A 16,345-nucleotide genomic window follows, 5' to 3' on the forward strand; every position below is an offset into this window, starting at 1 on the left:
CTGGCATATGACCTCTGGATGACAGAAGCGGTAAAGAAAAACAGGTGAAGCTCTGGTGTCCACATCTCAATTAAGCTGAGTAACGGTTAATTTAAAATAACATTTTTTTTTCACATTTGAAAGTCAGCACACTCGCCTTTGCATTTGAGGTTAAGTCTCATTCTTCAAGATGCATGAGGTAAATATTTGTCAAGCACTTAAAATGTTTTCCATGAATCAAAAAGCTCTGGAATGTTACAGTCACTAATGGCATGCCACCTTGCATATCTGTCACAAGCAGGCAATGCAATTTCAGAAACTGCATAGTAGGTCAAGAGTGGAGAGTTTATAGAAAGGTATCTCTCCTTGGGGCTGTAAAGGGAATTTATGTGATATGCATTCCTCTTGGCCAATCCATTTTCTCTTTATCTGAGCATGAAACAGATGCTGTGAGAAATCCATAGCTTCAAAAAAATCCCAATATTTTTGCAAGGCTTTGGATTGCAAATATTAGGGTTGAATCCAAATTTAAAATGGAACATAAAGGAAAGCGAAGAGGAAGTGGAAATATTGATTAATTTATGATTTCCCATAAATCTAGTCTGTGGCTTTGTGACTTTAGTTCTTTCTGTGCATTGGGAAAAGAAACAAAATAATTCTCCACTTAACAAAACAACAGGGAAGAATATTTGGGGCAGAAAAAGAGTATTCATTAGTAGAGGTAGTTTTTCTTGTAAGCCCATGGCATTCTAGTGAACGGCACTCTCACTACACTCGGAATGCCCTTTTATAACCTTCTCAGTGGAATGGGTAGCCCAGAGCAACTCCAGGATCAGACGAGGAGTGAAAGTATAAATCTTATCCTAGTCCATTTTCCTGCATAGAATTGCAAGAAAAGTTAATTTCATGACCCTTCTTTAATTTCGGATGTAGCACTTTCTCCTTAGAGCACTCAGAACCATCTGTTCTTCACAAAATCATGCCTCCTGTCTTTTCCCCTGACAAATGATGCACAAAAAGGTCCCCAATACAATCTGCTTGTATGATCTGGGTTTATACTGGTGTCACATCCATCCCAGGTCAGTGCCTTAGGTCATTCTCTACAGAACCAACCAAGGACCCTAGCTTCTGACCAACAGGTAAATATTCACAGACCACAGAGCCCAAGAGTCAAAAACCAAGAGAGCACATAGGAAAGTCATGGAAAACAGATCTTTAAATCCCTAAAGGAACTCAGGTTATCACTGTAAATTATATAATTGTTTTATGCCCCATCTATGTCAAGAAGTGCTTTAAAGTTCTCTGTTTTTTCTGTTACTTTTTTCTTTTGCCTCTGCCTCAAAACCTAGAGATTAGCCCATAGCAGAAGGAGAACATTTTCGTAAGAATGAACATTTTTGTGAAACATTGTTACTCCACAACTTCCTACACCCTACACATGATTCTTGCTGCATGGCAGAAACACAAAACTGCTCTAGAGACTCAGGGTTACTCAAAGCCTAACAAAAGTCCTCAGGTGGCAAAATTAGTTAGTTTTTATTTGTTTATGCTTTTGGTTTATTTTTCCCTGGCTTATAGCTGATTTTGATATCAAATTGGACACAAAGTTGTTGAAAAATAGCACATGCTCCAAAATCCTTGGGAACTCTGAAGTGCAGAGCCAAAGTAGAGAGACTATATCTCTCCAGCCATCCTTGTCTGATGCAGCAATTACTGGCTGGGGCATATTAACCTATGCCTGAGTAGACACTTCTCAGCCATTACCTTGGAATCTCTGGTAATAAATAAAAGGATAGAAAAAATCCCTACACTTTCCTTTTTCTTTCTTTGTAAACACTTCCAGTTCTTGCTGCATTTTTCACAATTAAATTGTGTAGTAGTGCCACAGGCATGGATACACCCTAAATGGTCAGTTACAATTAAGGATTTTTGTTTCAATTGGAAAGACTTTACAGTTTTGGTTTCTAACAGAAGCTATCACTTTCAATTTACTCAATGGAAGTCATATACCGAATAACAGCTGTCTTATAATTACTCATGACAATTTCCACTGCAGCTAGAAACAGGTATTTTTCACAAAAAGACTAAACAAAACAGACAAAACAAACAAAAACTTGAAGCAAAGCCTTAAAGCCTGTTCTCTTTAGGCCTTGCCTTTTTTTGAAGAGATAATCTGAATTGCTCTACTCTTATTCATTGTCAGCAATTTCTGAAGTCCTTATTCATAAAAGCATCTCAGGGGGCTAAACTTAGCACTGTTGTACATAAATCCCATAAAAAATTATGTACAGTTTGGAGTCTGGAGTAGTTAAAGGCCAACATTTTTTTTTTTTTGAAACAATGCTTATGCGCTTCTAAATTTGGGTACTGCTGCAGATAGTTGACAATTTCTTGTATTTAGGGCAGAAGATAGCAAACATCCTATGGCACCAGATTCAGCTAGAGATAGTGGAGGTGGCATTTGCTCCAATCTACTCTAAACAACTGACAAGTAGCCTTTTCCAGCAAAGGTAGTTATCAAGAGAATCTTTGTACAAGCCCTTTGCCAGAATATGATTACTCTGAGCTACTTGAAATATTCACATTACAAACAAGGGACCTAAGAAGGTCTTATTTTGCCCAATTAACTGTAGAGCAAATACTGATGGCTACATGGAAGTGTCTAAATTATAGACATCTATTAATGTTCATGTGAATTTCACCTTGAGGATCGTGGTCCCTTTGGGTGTCTGTCCAGAAAAGGACCAAGACAGTCCATGGAAGTCCCTAAAGATAAAATGTATTAGAAAAGAAGGATGGAGACAGTTGCCATGTATCGGAGAAAGAATTAAGAAATTCCCATCTGAAAATGCCAATATGTAGGCTGAAGTCAAAGACTAGGGGCAGAGACAAGAGCCACAGTTGTTTGCTTTCTCCTTTGCCCGAGGGGGAAGGGCAGCTGTGTGCAACGGGGCAGACTGGGAACAGAGGCTGGTGTCCTACCAGTTGGACAGACTCAGTTTCCCAGCTGCCAAGACAGTCTTTGAAAATTTCCCTGGAGGTCTTACCATGACTTCTGGTTTCACTAACACCATTTTACTTGCATTCCCATAGGGTTCATGCTTGGGACAGCAACAGGTCATCCTTCTAATAATGCACTGAAGAGGCACCGAGTACATTAGTTGACTAGTTGACTGCCAGTATACTCCCTTTTGTTTTCAATACATCATTTTTCCTGTCTTGTTTAGGATCCACTTGCTGAATAAGGGGAAAATGTAAAGATCCCTTTAGGTTCACATCAATCACTTCTTTGCTTATGAGTCCAGGATTTTTCCTTCTAGATGAACAGACCATAAGAGACTTTTCTTCCTGTGACAGTTAGGAAAGGAAACACTGATATCATAGAGCTAAGAGAAAGGATTACCTATATATTGCCCTTAGGACGGTATGCACATCAACACACTGAATCAGGAAGAAAAGGTGACAGTTGACAAACTCTGTTTTGGGAAATCCTGTTTCAGGTACACCCAGAAGCCATATCAGCAATCTTTAACACGGAGTTACTGGAGTGAGACACAGCTTCAGGCTGTGTAAGTACACAATGCATTTTAAACTGCAGTGAACAAAACAGTGATATAGATCAAAGCTTTTTGTGCCAGCTTTCCCTTACTCATCGCTGCTTGGTGTGACCAAGCAGACTTGTGTTTGCCTGGCATGTCATGAGAATGATGCATGTCTTTGTAGAGTTTGTACTGCTATGACAGAGCTGACATTAATCCCTATCTGTTAGACATGCACAGGTATAGGAGAGGCCATGAGTCTGTGCTGCATGTGCATCATATCCAGAAAATGTGATAGTTTTCCTTTTTTTGCCCTGCTGACTAGAACAGCAGGCTGTAACTGCATGTTATTACTCACCTGCCCAGCAGCAAGAACTCCCCAGCGAGTCCCAGGCGCCTCATGGCCATCAGGAGGCCTCTGACAGTCATGCCCTCACAGAAGCAGGCCACCACTCTCGCCTTGGGCAGGTGGCTCCGGAGCTTTCGCAGCAGCTTGTCAAAGCTCTGCTCGCCAGCATTGCTGTAGATCTTGTAGGAGTGTGCAATGCAGATCCCTTCCTTGGCTGCCATGTCTTTGAAAGCTTCCATTCCACTTTCACCATAGTTTCCTAAATGCAAACAGAAACACAAATGCATATATTAAAATCTGTGGCAGCTTTACTTCCTTGGGAAACATCAGATATTTTAAATGTGTTACATATCTGCGGAGAGATCACTGTACCAATCTTAACACTATCACTTTAATCTTTTAATTAGTCAATTTTTCTTCAAGACAAGGTCAATAATTTTTCCTGGAAAATTCACTGCTCTTCAAGAGACTGCATCTCTGCTTAAACCAAAGGCTGTTGAGTACTTCACTACCTGTGAGGATCTGGTCCATAATGTGTACAATAGTGTATATACAAATGGCCGTCTCTTCTGATTCTCGTAAACTGACTGATGTGGCCAAATTCTCTGTGATTTACTTCAGTAAATTAAAAAAAAATACATTGAGAATTAATTTTTAGGTGTAATATTTTAAATATATGCAAAAAAAAAAGCTCACAATATTGCCTAATTCATAATGCAATCGGAAAAGCAATATTTTTTTTTTAGGTAGAGTGAAAAGTAAAATTTGTTCTGTTGAAGCAAAAACTTCTACTGGAGAATTAATAATAAAATTGAGGATTAGCATTACAGGGATCACTAGAGCACAGATGAACTCAATGTGCTTTAATCTTTTCTGGGTTTTCTTCCTGTTTGTTTGTTCTGAATAAAATTTCAACCAGTGGGAAATACTTCATATTTTCTTTCCATATCCTTCTTCCTCTATGGAGATAAACTGGTAATAGATATTAACAGACAGATAGTTTTTTTCCTTTATTCTGTTTTAGCACAGACACTTTCTTCACTGCCAGGCCTACACAAAAGTCACAGTGCTTAAACAGTGGATGTACTGATACCACTGACAGTCACCCCGACCAGGGTTGTGTGTCTGCTTCCCTGTGCTCCTCCATCTGGCTGTTGAAATCTGTTTCATGTCTCATTTAAACAAGGAGGTCTCTGAGGCAGGAAATCTGTCTCAAAAGTAATGTCTTTGAGGCAGGAAATCTTTCTCAAAAATAATGTCTTAAACCCTCAGTAATATTCCACAGAAATACAATCAGTTAATTAATTAATAAAACTGCGAGTGTCAAGTGATCAAGTTGCAAGAAACCACCGATCCTTCACAAATTTGTTAGCTTGCAAATGGAAGAATCTGTAAGAAAAATACTCTCTTACCAGCAGAATTACAAGTGCACAGGAGCACTGACAGTGAAAATGCATGTGAAGCAGTGAGGATCAGACATGGATTTAGACTGTCGTCTGTTTGTTTGGTTTTTTTGACTTTGGACGTTGAAGCTATCAAGAATTCATCTTGCCCACCTGAGGAGTCATCCCTATCACTCTGGGGCTACAGCTCAGGGGTTTTGTTACACTCAGAGCTGAATATGAATTTAAAAACAGTGCTCAGTTTCAGGATCTTATCATCCAAATAGTCAAAAGAGGAAAAGAACAAGAAGACAGGAAGTAACATTATTTTTCTTTCACACCAGCAATGAATCCCTGAGACCCTGAGATCACTAAATTTCCAAACTGCACCCAACCAAAATGGCAACCTGAATGCAGGTCTTTCTACCTGAAGGTAGACCCCTACCTGAAAGGTCTTTCATTTTCTTCCTTGCTGTGATTAGGTCTAATGGAAACCACATTATCATGCAAATTTTGCCTGGACAAAATGTCATTTAAACCCAGTTGTTCCAGTGCTTCTTGAGAGTAGTAAATCAGGAGTCCAGTGCTTAACCCTGTGTCATGCCCTTAGGGCAAACTGTGTTTCCTGTGGTACATGAGCATCAAGTGATTCCCATGGGACACTGAAATAGTTCATCTAGAGGTCAAAACCATGGTGTCTCATGAAATATGTATTATAGCTGCCAAAGCCAGCCTGAAGGAAAAATTGGGGTCAGTCAGATTTAACTCCCAGCGGACCCATAGGTCTTCAAAAATAAAATTAAGCCATCTGACAGGAAATAAACTACTTTGTCTAAAATTATTTTCATTTAGGTCATTCTGGATCTACATTAAATATTCTATTTCACTTTTTCTAACAGAAGATGAAAAGAACAAGGAAACATTGTCAATCTTTGCCATAGAAGATGTAAGTTTGAGGAAAAACTATATATCTCAATATCCTGGTTTTGGCTGTGATAGAGTTAATTTTCTTCACAGTAGTTAGTATAGTGCTATGTTTTGGATTTGTGCTGAACACAGGGTTGATAATATAGAAATGTTGTGTTTCTGAGCAGGGATTACACAGAGACAAGGCCTTTTCTACTTTTCATGCTCTCATGCTGGTGAGGAAGTTGGGGCTACATGGGAGGCTGGGAGGAGACACAGCTGGGACAGGTGACCCCAGCTGATCAAAGGGATATTCCAGACCATGGCATCATGCTCAGTACATAAAGTTCAGGGAAGAAGGAGAAAGGGAAGATGTTTGGAATGATGGTGTTTTTCTTCTCAAATCACCATTACACGTGATGTGGCCCAGATTTCCTGGAGACAGCTGAATGTCTCATGGGAATTAGTGATTTAATTCCCTATTTACTTTGCTTGTGTGCACAGCTTTTCTTTACCTATTTAACTGTCTTTATCTTAAACCACGTGTTCCTTAGCTTTTACTTTTCTGATTCTCGCCCCTATTCTGCTGGTAGGGGAGTGAGCGAGAGGCTGCCTAGTGCTTCATTGCTGGCTGGGGTTAAATTATGACACCAAAGACACTGAAATTCTGAAGATCTCATTTTCTGTCAAAAAACTGAGTGGAAAATTCCCAGCCAGGTCCAGTTTACTTACAGAACTGCATATCTTTTATGTTGTAAATACTGCAGTATTTGCTTGAAAGTGTTATAAGCATTCAAACTTTTCTGTTTGAATTCTGTTATCCTCAGGCTTGGTATAAAGTTGACAATAGGTTTAATTACAGTACTGAAAAATAGCAGGTCTTTTAGACAGCACAAAGTGCATTAACTCCTTTCCAATACAATAAAATGTGCTCGAGCACAAGCACCCTGGTTTCATCAAGCATCAAGACAGGGAGATTTTATGAAACCATACAAAAAGTTATGTGTCATCCAAAATCATATGAAACATGTTAAACTACCAGTAGTACTTAGGAAAATGTTATGTTCTTAACGTTTGGAAGAAAATACATCCTGGCAGTCCAAATCTGAGAGTCGCTGAGGTCTCCAACTGGGAAAACTACAGCTCAATGACATGGGTTCAAGAGAGATTTGATAAAAACAGAAAGCAGCTTTGCTTCAAGAAACTCATACAAATACACCAGTGGTGCTCTTGCCTTGCTGATTAAACTCTATGCAATTAATTATTCATAGTGAATTCTCCTGTTGTGCAAGTGTTTTGATGAGGTATGTATATCTTGTGTGAGCTATACTGTGGGGACAATGAACACACCATGACGGAAAAAGAAAATCTTTTCTGTTAAATTTTTTTGCACCATATATTAGCAAAAATTTCGTCTGGGTTCTCTTTCTGAATAAAACATGTATGTGCATAAACATATACATTTAGCATTGAAGAAATGAGAGTGGGAAAGAAGGTAAGATATATTCTGTCGTTTCCTTGAGGATGTAAAGTTCTTAGTGGAAGAGAATCTCCATGCTTTCTGTATGGAACTGGCCTCCTCAAGGACATGATTCTTCAGTATAACTATAGCAGTACTACCAAAACTGCCTCAGCTAGAGCAAGTTTCCATCAATGGGGCAGTTCCCCCTGTTCAGCCAAGTCTACGACACGAGAAAAAGGATATAGAGGCTTCAGGATTTACACAAATGGATGGACAATGGTGATGTCTTATGCAGCTTGTAGTTTCACTTCCAAGTGCAAATTAATTCAGAACTCCTTAGCTGGAAACAAACTAACATTTTTTGGTGAGTCCCATATGATGAAAGTTGCCTACATCCTGGGAATTTATCCATGTATCTATTTTGTTTCCTCTTCTAAATTTAAAGAAAATTCTGAAGGAAATGTTCAGCAGAAGAGGGGATTGATTTACTCTTGCTTGCTTAATTCCGGTTCATCAGAAAAGACTCCCCAAACAACACAAGCTGGAGGTCAAGTACAGTCAATTTAAATTCAGCTCCTCTTGCCCCACCAAACTCCATCTCCATTTCAGTATTTGGAAACTGGCACCTTTATGCTGCTACTGGTTCTGCTGGAGGGTGTATCACAGTTTTTCAGTTGATGTTCCTGTCCTCTTGAAATTTTTTCTGCAGTGCTGTAATCAGAACTATTAGCAGTAGATGGTTTTTGTAAATGTGTGCTCTTTGCAACAAGTGGTAGCTGGGTTCTTTTAGAATACTGGCCTGGATCCTGCATGTTGCCTACCTGAACACCTGGCCCTAAGCCCAGTCAAAAGCTACTCCCATATGTCACTTCATGTTTTTTTAAAAAAGCAATTACATCATCGTGCGAAAGACTTGTCCCTGCTGCAGAGTTGGAATTTTGTTCAAAACTCAAGCATATGTGTCCCCACCTACAGTCTAACTATAACAATCTGTTGGTTCCACTTCCCATGAATCAGTACTAGAAACTATTAAGAAGCTTAAAAAGAACAGATTGTGCTTTTTTTCCAGATGATGCTTAATATAGTACAGCACATAATAATATTTCAATCTGATAGAAAAGGGTCAGGCAAACTGCAGGCAGCTCTTGCTTCCCCTCCTGCTCCCAGCTGAGCCAATTAAACTACCTAACCATAACCCATTAAGATCTTATGTGCATTACAAAGCAAAACAACAATGTTTTAATTCTTAAAATATTTAGCAAAATGTATTGACATCTGCCCTATCAGATTAAAGGTTATCAATAAGAGGTGAAAAGTCCCTACTGCCAAATGGAAGAACAAACTGTGTTTTCTCCTGCCCAGGAATTTTTGGGATGTCATGCATGCCTTCTTGCATAAAAGAGCTTTTTTTATTCATAGCTGTACCCGCAAATTGCTATCAGCAAGTTTTTTTGTTTAAGATATTTTCATTGACCATAGATGAGCATCAACCTTTAGGAGAGTTTTAAGATGTAGGATTGTTTCTGGCAGGTCACAGTGAAAATTCACAAAGCAAAAGAAGAGGAGCCTTGAGTGGAACAGAAGAAATGCATAATGTCATTCATTAGGCTGGTAATAACCCTACCTGTCACAAAGCATTTTTATTTAAGCAGAAATACTCATTATTTTTCTAGACAAGGAAGAACAAACCAGAATAATATTCTATGTTGTGTCTGAGCCACAAAAAGAAGTCAAGAAAGGTTAAAATCTGCAGTATGTGTTTTAAAAGAAATAAAGGGAATACAGATCTTCATTTTCCTCTAGTTTCCATTTGCACCAAAAGGATGAACTTTGCAAGAAATATATAAAAAGAAGGTATAGCTTTGGTATAATTTTGAAAATGCATGTGGGAGTAATACCATATATTTATGAAAGGCAACATGTTGGTTGATTAGCATGACGCTCTTCCCGAAAGTTGAAGATACGGGCGTGTTTCCCAAATGGAAATGTTAGACATGTGCTTGATTGTTACAATTCAAATTAATAATGGAAAAACACCAATAGTACCAGCTACTACCTGCTAGATATTTTCTATATTTTGCTCTTTTGACTATGGGTCTTTTAAAATACCTCACTATCAAGAATAGGGGCATAAACCAAGTCTTTTGAGCAGCTGGAGCAACCACATGCCACTGATACATGATCAAAATCACAGCCTTCTGTGTAGTTATGTCTGCAAATAGAACATGACAATAGAGTGTTACTTTATTCTAAAGAGTACAAACCAAATGAAATCAAAACACATATGCCTGAAAGTCTGGAGTTTTCTCTATGTGTTTAAAAAAAAAAAAAAAACAAACAAATTCTTTTCATCTGATCCAAATACTTAAATGATTTTTGGATGGTATTTAGGTTTCTATATTAAATATATATGTGTAAAACAGTAAAAAATAAAATTAAAAGTTCATTTTGAAAGCAAGCCATTAAAAACAAATGAGAATAGTTCCTCCAAATATATTCCACTTAAATATTTATAATATTTTCTTTTTCCTTAATAATCACTTGGAGACTGGGCTGTTCCACTTCAATCACCTTGGGTGTTAGATAGCAACTTCAAGAACTTAGGGCTCTTTTCTCATGATATATTAAACATAACAATCTGAATTTAATGGAAAAAAAGGGATAAATATGTACACACCTTGGTATGGATAGGTTTCTCCCAAGAAATGACTCTCTGTTGAAGCAGACAGGGAACGTTGCCTGGGCTGGGAGAAATCTTCTTTCTGCCCTGCTCAGCAAAGGAATGTCACAGGGCAAAAATTTCCATAAGGGATTAAATTAGGAGCGCTACTTACTCCATCCTTGAAATTGCTATAATTGCCTTCTGTAAGCACAGACAATCTCAAAGTGATTCAAAGGACAAAATCTAACATCTGAGGCCTCATAGGGGCCATCACAACTGATGGCTGCAGTTGGGACTCTGTCCTTGGCTGTCTGTATGATAGTGGAAAATCATTTACATATTTTCTTGGGTGTTAATCTTATCTGTTCAAACTAAAAGCTCTTCAAACAACATTTACCAAGTACTTATAAAACTCAGACCCAAAAGGGTTGCCTACGTCCCTGTATGTTGCCTACTACGATTCAAGATGTGTCAATACAAAGGAACATTAGTTACCATGATATCATGCTTGCTATAAGCCCAATTTCCATTTCTATGAAGAGTTTTGAGGTTTTTAGTTTTCTACATTTGAAGACATTAAATGTTTTCATAATCACAAAAATGTTAGCTAAACAAAGCCCTCCCCCCCATTTCTAATCTTCTTAAAATTCAGTCCAGTGAAATAATGTGTGGAAATTATAGTATTTAATTTAGATATTGACCAATTTATCATGTAATGTAAGACTTATATTTCTTTCTGTAATGTAAAATAAAATCAAACATGTATTTTGAATCAGGAAACTATTTTTATTTCTAAAGTAATTAGCTAAAATATCCAAGCATTTAAAAACAAATTTATTGTGTTTAATTGGGAAAATAATTAACTATTTTCCATGAGGTTAAGTTTCAGCTAGGAATTTTCTGACTAGAAATTCTCATCCAAACTCTTTTGGACCAGCTCTATTCATAAGGTATTTGTTTAACTAACCAAATTTTAAATTATTTTAGAAAAGTAAAATATAATACACTGCAAACATAACTGTACTTAATTAATTTAAGCAATCTGTTTATCTCATCTGAGATCTCATAAATATCAGTTTGATATCAAAGTGTCTTCTCTCTCATCTTCTCTGAGCTATTTTGAAATAATAAATTAATTTCTCAAGATAATGATGACCTAGTTTCACAGTTTAATGCACCCCACTTTTATGTATTTTTAAATTATCACCTCATGACTTTAAAAGAGAAACTCATTTAAACATTGCTGTTATGTGAGCAAAGGGAACAGTGTGGAATCAGCCTTTTCTGTATGCTTCCTTTGATCCCTCCAGCTGACTGGGATGTCTGCAGCTTTGTGGCTCTTGTCCACTGAGCAACCTTTGAAGTCCTACATGATGCTAATGTCTGCTAGAGGATTTAAAGTCTGACAGCTCCTGCAGAAACATGCTGACGTCTCTGACTGCTCTCCTCGTTTTCAGACTGGAGTGATTAAGATTCTTCTGTACTTTGTGTTTGGGAAATAGCTCTTTCTATATACCTGGTTCTAAGCCATTTCCATTAATAAAAAACAGTTTGAGAATACCTGAGACAGACAGTATTGGACTGGAGGCTGTTTCTTCCAGGATACAAAAGCTAAGAGAGAAAGGAGAGGGCTTTGCAGTGGGAAATCTTCGGTCTATGATTCTGTATCCTTCATTGTGGGTGTAGTGATTTCCCAAGGAATTCAACTGTTTGGGGTTTATTAGCTGGCATTTGGACCTAGTCCCCATTCTAATTAGGCTATCAATTATGATATTTCTCAAAAAACTTGGTCCATTCTACAAATCTACAACATTACACTTCTGTAAATTCACAAACTGGAACATAACATCATGTAATATTAATTCTTTACTCTACTATGGCTTGCATCTGGTCTTTTTTTGAAATACATGATGTCTTGTTTTGCTGATGCAGTAGGTGAGCAATACCAGAAGTCATCCAGCAAAAGGAAGCATATTTCAGAGATTATTAGATTCTGAACACCTTCAATTAATCTTGAGTTTTCTGCTAAGTGCCTTTCTCTCTGCCCTCTGTCCTCATATGTGAAATGAAGGTAAAAATGTTTTCCTGATGGTCACGGCGCAAGAATAAGCATATTATGAAAAACCCAGACAACTGTAGCAAAAGAGCACCATCTACATTGGTTAGACTGAATGAAACATGACAGTTTTTCCTCACAAAAAACCACTTTTGCTTTGTTGAAATAACAAGCACATCACGCTTATTGTAGTAACAATCACTGTTTGTCTAACATTCATTTAAAAAATAAAAGCCTAAAATATCCCAACAGTAGCTGAAGGTGATGGCAAGGCTACTGTTAAGAGTACACCTTATTTTCACTCTAAATGATTATGCACATTCATGTTCAGAACCTTCATTTGGGAGAAGAGTGAATTTTTTGACTTTCTCACTATAAACTTGGAGAAGAGGGAGGAATCCATGAAAGTTTAGTATGGTAACTGGAAGGCAGTTTTATTGAATTTATTTCCTGGGAGTGCTTGTCAAAAGGGTTTGAAGGGGGCAATATGAAGTTTCTTGGGGAATATTTCTAATTCTTAGAGTATACTGTGAAGAACAACGAGAAGACCAAAACTGTAGGACCAGCTACTTGCTTGCAGATGTCCTCATTTCAGGAACATGTTGCATAATTGTTGCTCCTTGATCTATAACAAAGATTGAATTCTTACAAGAATATTTGAAAAATGTATTTGAGAATGTTAGGGTAAAGGTGGTTTTGCATAATTGTTGCTCCTTGATCTATAACAAAGATTGAATTCTTACAAGAATATTTGAAAAATGTATTTGAGAATGTTAGGGTAAAGGTGGCTTTTGAAATGTACCTTCACGTGATCTCACTAGGACACTGTGATCCTCAGCTTTGGGATGCAGAAACTGAAGATGGAGAAAATAGAACGGGGTTGAAGGCAAGAATATGATCTTCTTCACTGTGTGGGTGACTGTGCACTGGAACAGATTGCCCAGAGAGGGTGTGGAGTCTCCCTCACTGCAGATATTCAAGAACCATCTGAACACAATCCTGTGCAGTGTCCTCTGAGATGGCCCTGCTTGAGCAGGGAGGTTGGAGCAGATGACCCACTGTGGTCCCTTTCAACCTTACCCATCCTGTGATTTGCTGACTTTCAGACTAAGCTGCCCTATAACAAAAGGATAATTAGTTACTAAAAACTGCATAATTACGAGCTCTCAACAGTAGTGCATGGCTACCTTGAAGAATCTGTCCAATGCCAAATTAGTCTTTGTCTTCCCTGGTTTTTAATCTGATTTTTTGTATTCTCTTTGAATTTGAACCTATTAAATATTTTCTATCAAATATTGGAATAGCTTCTCAAATTGATATTTTCAGAAGCCTTCAACAGTTTTTAGAATAGCCACCATGTATCAACTTAATTTTTTAAAGATTAAACAAATCCAATATTCTGGTTTTCTTGTGGCTGATTTCCAATTAGTTTTTGTTGGATAGCATGGACAGGATAGCATGCCGTTTTTTTCAAGATATGGTACTTTCCTATCTTATACTTTGCCAGGACAGAGTAGAATTGAAAGACAATTTCATGCCTAAAAAACTCATTACCTCTTTGTGTATTTTTGGTAGGACATTTAGCTTATTTTAAAATGGAATGACACTGTTGACTCAAGTATAACTTGTGATCCATTTTAATTATCTAGGTCTTGTTTTCTGCAGAATGGCTTTTAGTCAGTCATTCTTCATCCAGTATTTAAGCATTAGCATATTCTGTTCTAGGAGCAGTGTCATCCAACATGGTACTCTTTACAGGTTTAATAACCATACTCTGTTTATCCTAATTCAAATCACTGGAAATATACTTAAAAATGGAATCAAGGCAGATCTCTGAGAAGGCTATTGAGCATATGTCTCTTGTGAGAAAGTGAGAAGTACAGTTTGAACATTGATTTAAGTTCTGTTTTGCACCTAACACAGGTAGGTTGGATTCATATCCTCTTAGCATATGGTTTTAAGATAAAGTCACTTATTCCACACAAAGGATCTGAACTGGATACTAGGCTGACTTGATATGATTTATTTTTAAGAATACATTGTCCGTTTTTTATGACACCAGAAGGGAAGTATTCATTCCTTACAAAAAAATTGTTTATTTTTGCATAAGTGAAATACAATTGGCTAAGCTCTTTCCTCAGTTTCTCTTTCAAGAAGCAGCAGTGTTATCGCATTTCAGTTTTTTGGAAGGTTATGCACCTCAGATAGGTTTTATCTAAGAGAGCATTAAAAATATATGCAGTTATTCCAGAGTGCTGAGGTCCCCTAGAAGGAAACAGAGTAAAAATCCTTTTGGCCAAAGTGATCAGAGAACCTGAAGCTCTTTTTGACTGCAACATGCTCAAGTTTCAGTAAGATGGTCTCATATGATGTGTTAAACACTGTCATCTATCATATTAGCTTGTTCCTTAATGATCTGAAAAGGCAGTAAACAATGTTAATTAAATCTGCAGATGGCTTTTAACTGGACAGTGTTGAGGATGCCAGACAGGACGCAGAAACATTGTAAAGTTTTCTGAAGATATTGTTGACTTGACTAGAAATCGCGCAAAAGGAAAAGGTTCTTTGTCATAGTTAAACCAAAAGTTCTAGGAAAAACAGCCAAAAGATTCAAAATTATTCTGTAAAATAAAACATTCCTTTCTGTAATGCTAAAGCTAAATATTTAAAATATTTGAATTATTTGAATTGTTTCTGGTCTTTTTCTTTAGAGAATTTCCATTTGCTAAGAATAAAAAAATAATTAGTTTTCCTTCAGAACTGCCATTTGAAAAAAAAAAAAAAATCAGGATATTAGAAACTGCATTCCCAACAATCTCTGAAGCTAATTTTTATCTCATTCCAGAAGAGATATATACTTTTGAAAGAGGTAGAAAGATAATTAATATTACCATCCTTTCAGATATATACCCACAAGGCACAACTAGGTCTGAAAGGCTAAGGCAGGAGACCTTCCCTATGTGACTTTATGAATTAATTGTAAATCTAAACCTGCGAGGACTTAGTTTAATTAAAACTAAAGAGCACACAGAAAGAAGAAGCAGGAAATAGACTGAGATGTCAAATGGGCTTTTTTTTCCTGTCCATATTTATAGCTTCCTCAGAACTTCATTTTTATTTTTATGTTTTCAAAAACACCAACTTACAAGGCTCTAACAAACTCCATGAACCTGTGATATTACACTAAGTGGCAGTTTTCACCAACAGTGAAGCACTTCATTATAAAATGTGATTTAACAAAAAACACCAGGAGAAGGGAGAGAAAAAAATTAAAATTATGAAAGAACAAAAAAAAAAACCAACCTTAGACTGTCCATTTAATTTTTAATTTTTTTTTAAGCACTATGTACAAAAAGGTGACAACATTCTTCATGATTTTAGCCTCAGGTTAAAATTCATCTGAGTTCCCTATCAACTGCAAAGATCAAGGCTGACTGGGAAGTAAAAATCCTTTTCATTGTGCATACTCTTGGCACATTGTATTGCCTTCAGGTATCAATGGAGATCATAAAAATCAACCCACACCACAGGAGCAGTTGATTTTCAGAAATGTCTGACCACAGCGTACTGTAAAAGGCAGTGTCCACACAAATGGTAACTAAAGAAATTTTCCCTTGCAAAGGTGGCACAGACACATAACCATATGTACCAGTCAGAAGCACAGGTGACAAAAAGGAGATGAGGGCAATATTTTTTATATATTAGTTTCTTGATAAAGCAAAGTATTGAGTAGACAGATAGATAAACTGGTATGTATTTATATCTTTAAATGGTTTATTAATAATTATTATGATTATAAGATCAACTAGTTCTAAATATTGTTTGCAGGCCCCTGCTAAGATCTTGGCTTCACTATGTTAATCATGACAAGTCAGGGTAAGAGAGCACCTTTTCTAAAACACATAATTATATTTATACAAGAAAAGCAAAGAATAAGAATAGAGATAAAGTCACATTAAGATAAAGGAAAAAAAAGTACTTTCAAAATGTCAGGCCTCTGATTATTTTTA

At 37.0% G+C, this 16,345-nt stretch overlaps 1 protein-coding gene across 3 annotated transcripts in view; it reads right to left on the reverse strand.

The window, feature by feature from the left end:
• The window catches only part of GRM5 (glutamate metabotropic receptor 5), a 241,976-nt gene that overhangs the window by 131,029 nt on the left and 94,602 nt on the right, over positions 1-16,345 (reverse strand). For all 3 annotated transcript variants that reach the window (XM_058825063.1, XM_058825060.1, XM_058825061.1), the window contains one exon: positions 3,877-4,126. In XM_058825063.1, the coding sequence (XP_058681046.1) occupies positions 3,877-4,126 (250 nt within the window). The remainder of the gene's footprint in view (positions 1-3,876; positions 4,127-16,345) is intronic.

The sequence above is a fragment of the Ammospiza caudacuta genome, chromosome 2 (genome assembly GCF_027887145.1).
Source record: "Ammospiza caudacuta isolate bAmmCau1 chromosome 2, bAmmCau1.pri, whole genome shotgun sequence".
Lineage (NCBI taxonomy): Eukaryota > Metazoa > Chordata > Aves > Passeriformes > Passerellidae > Ammospiza > Ammospiza caudacuta.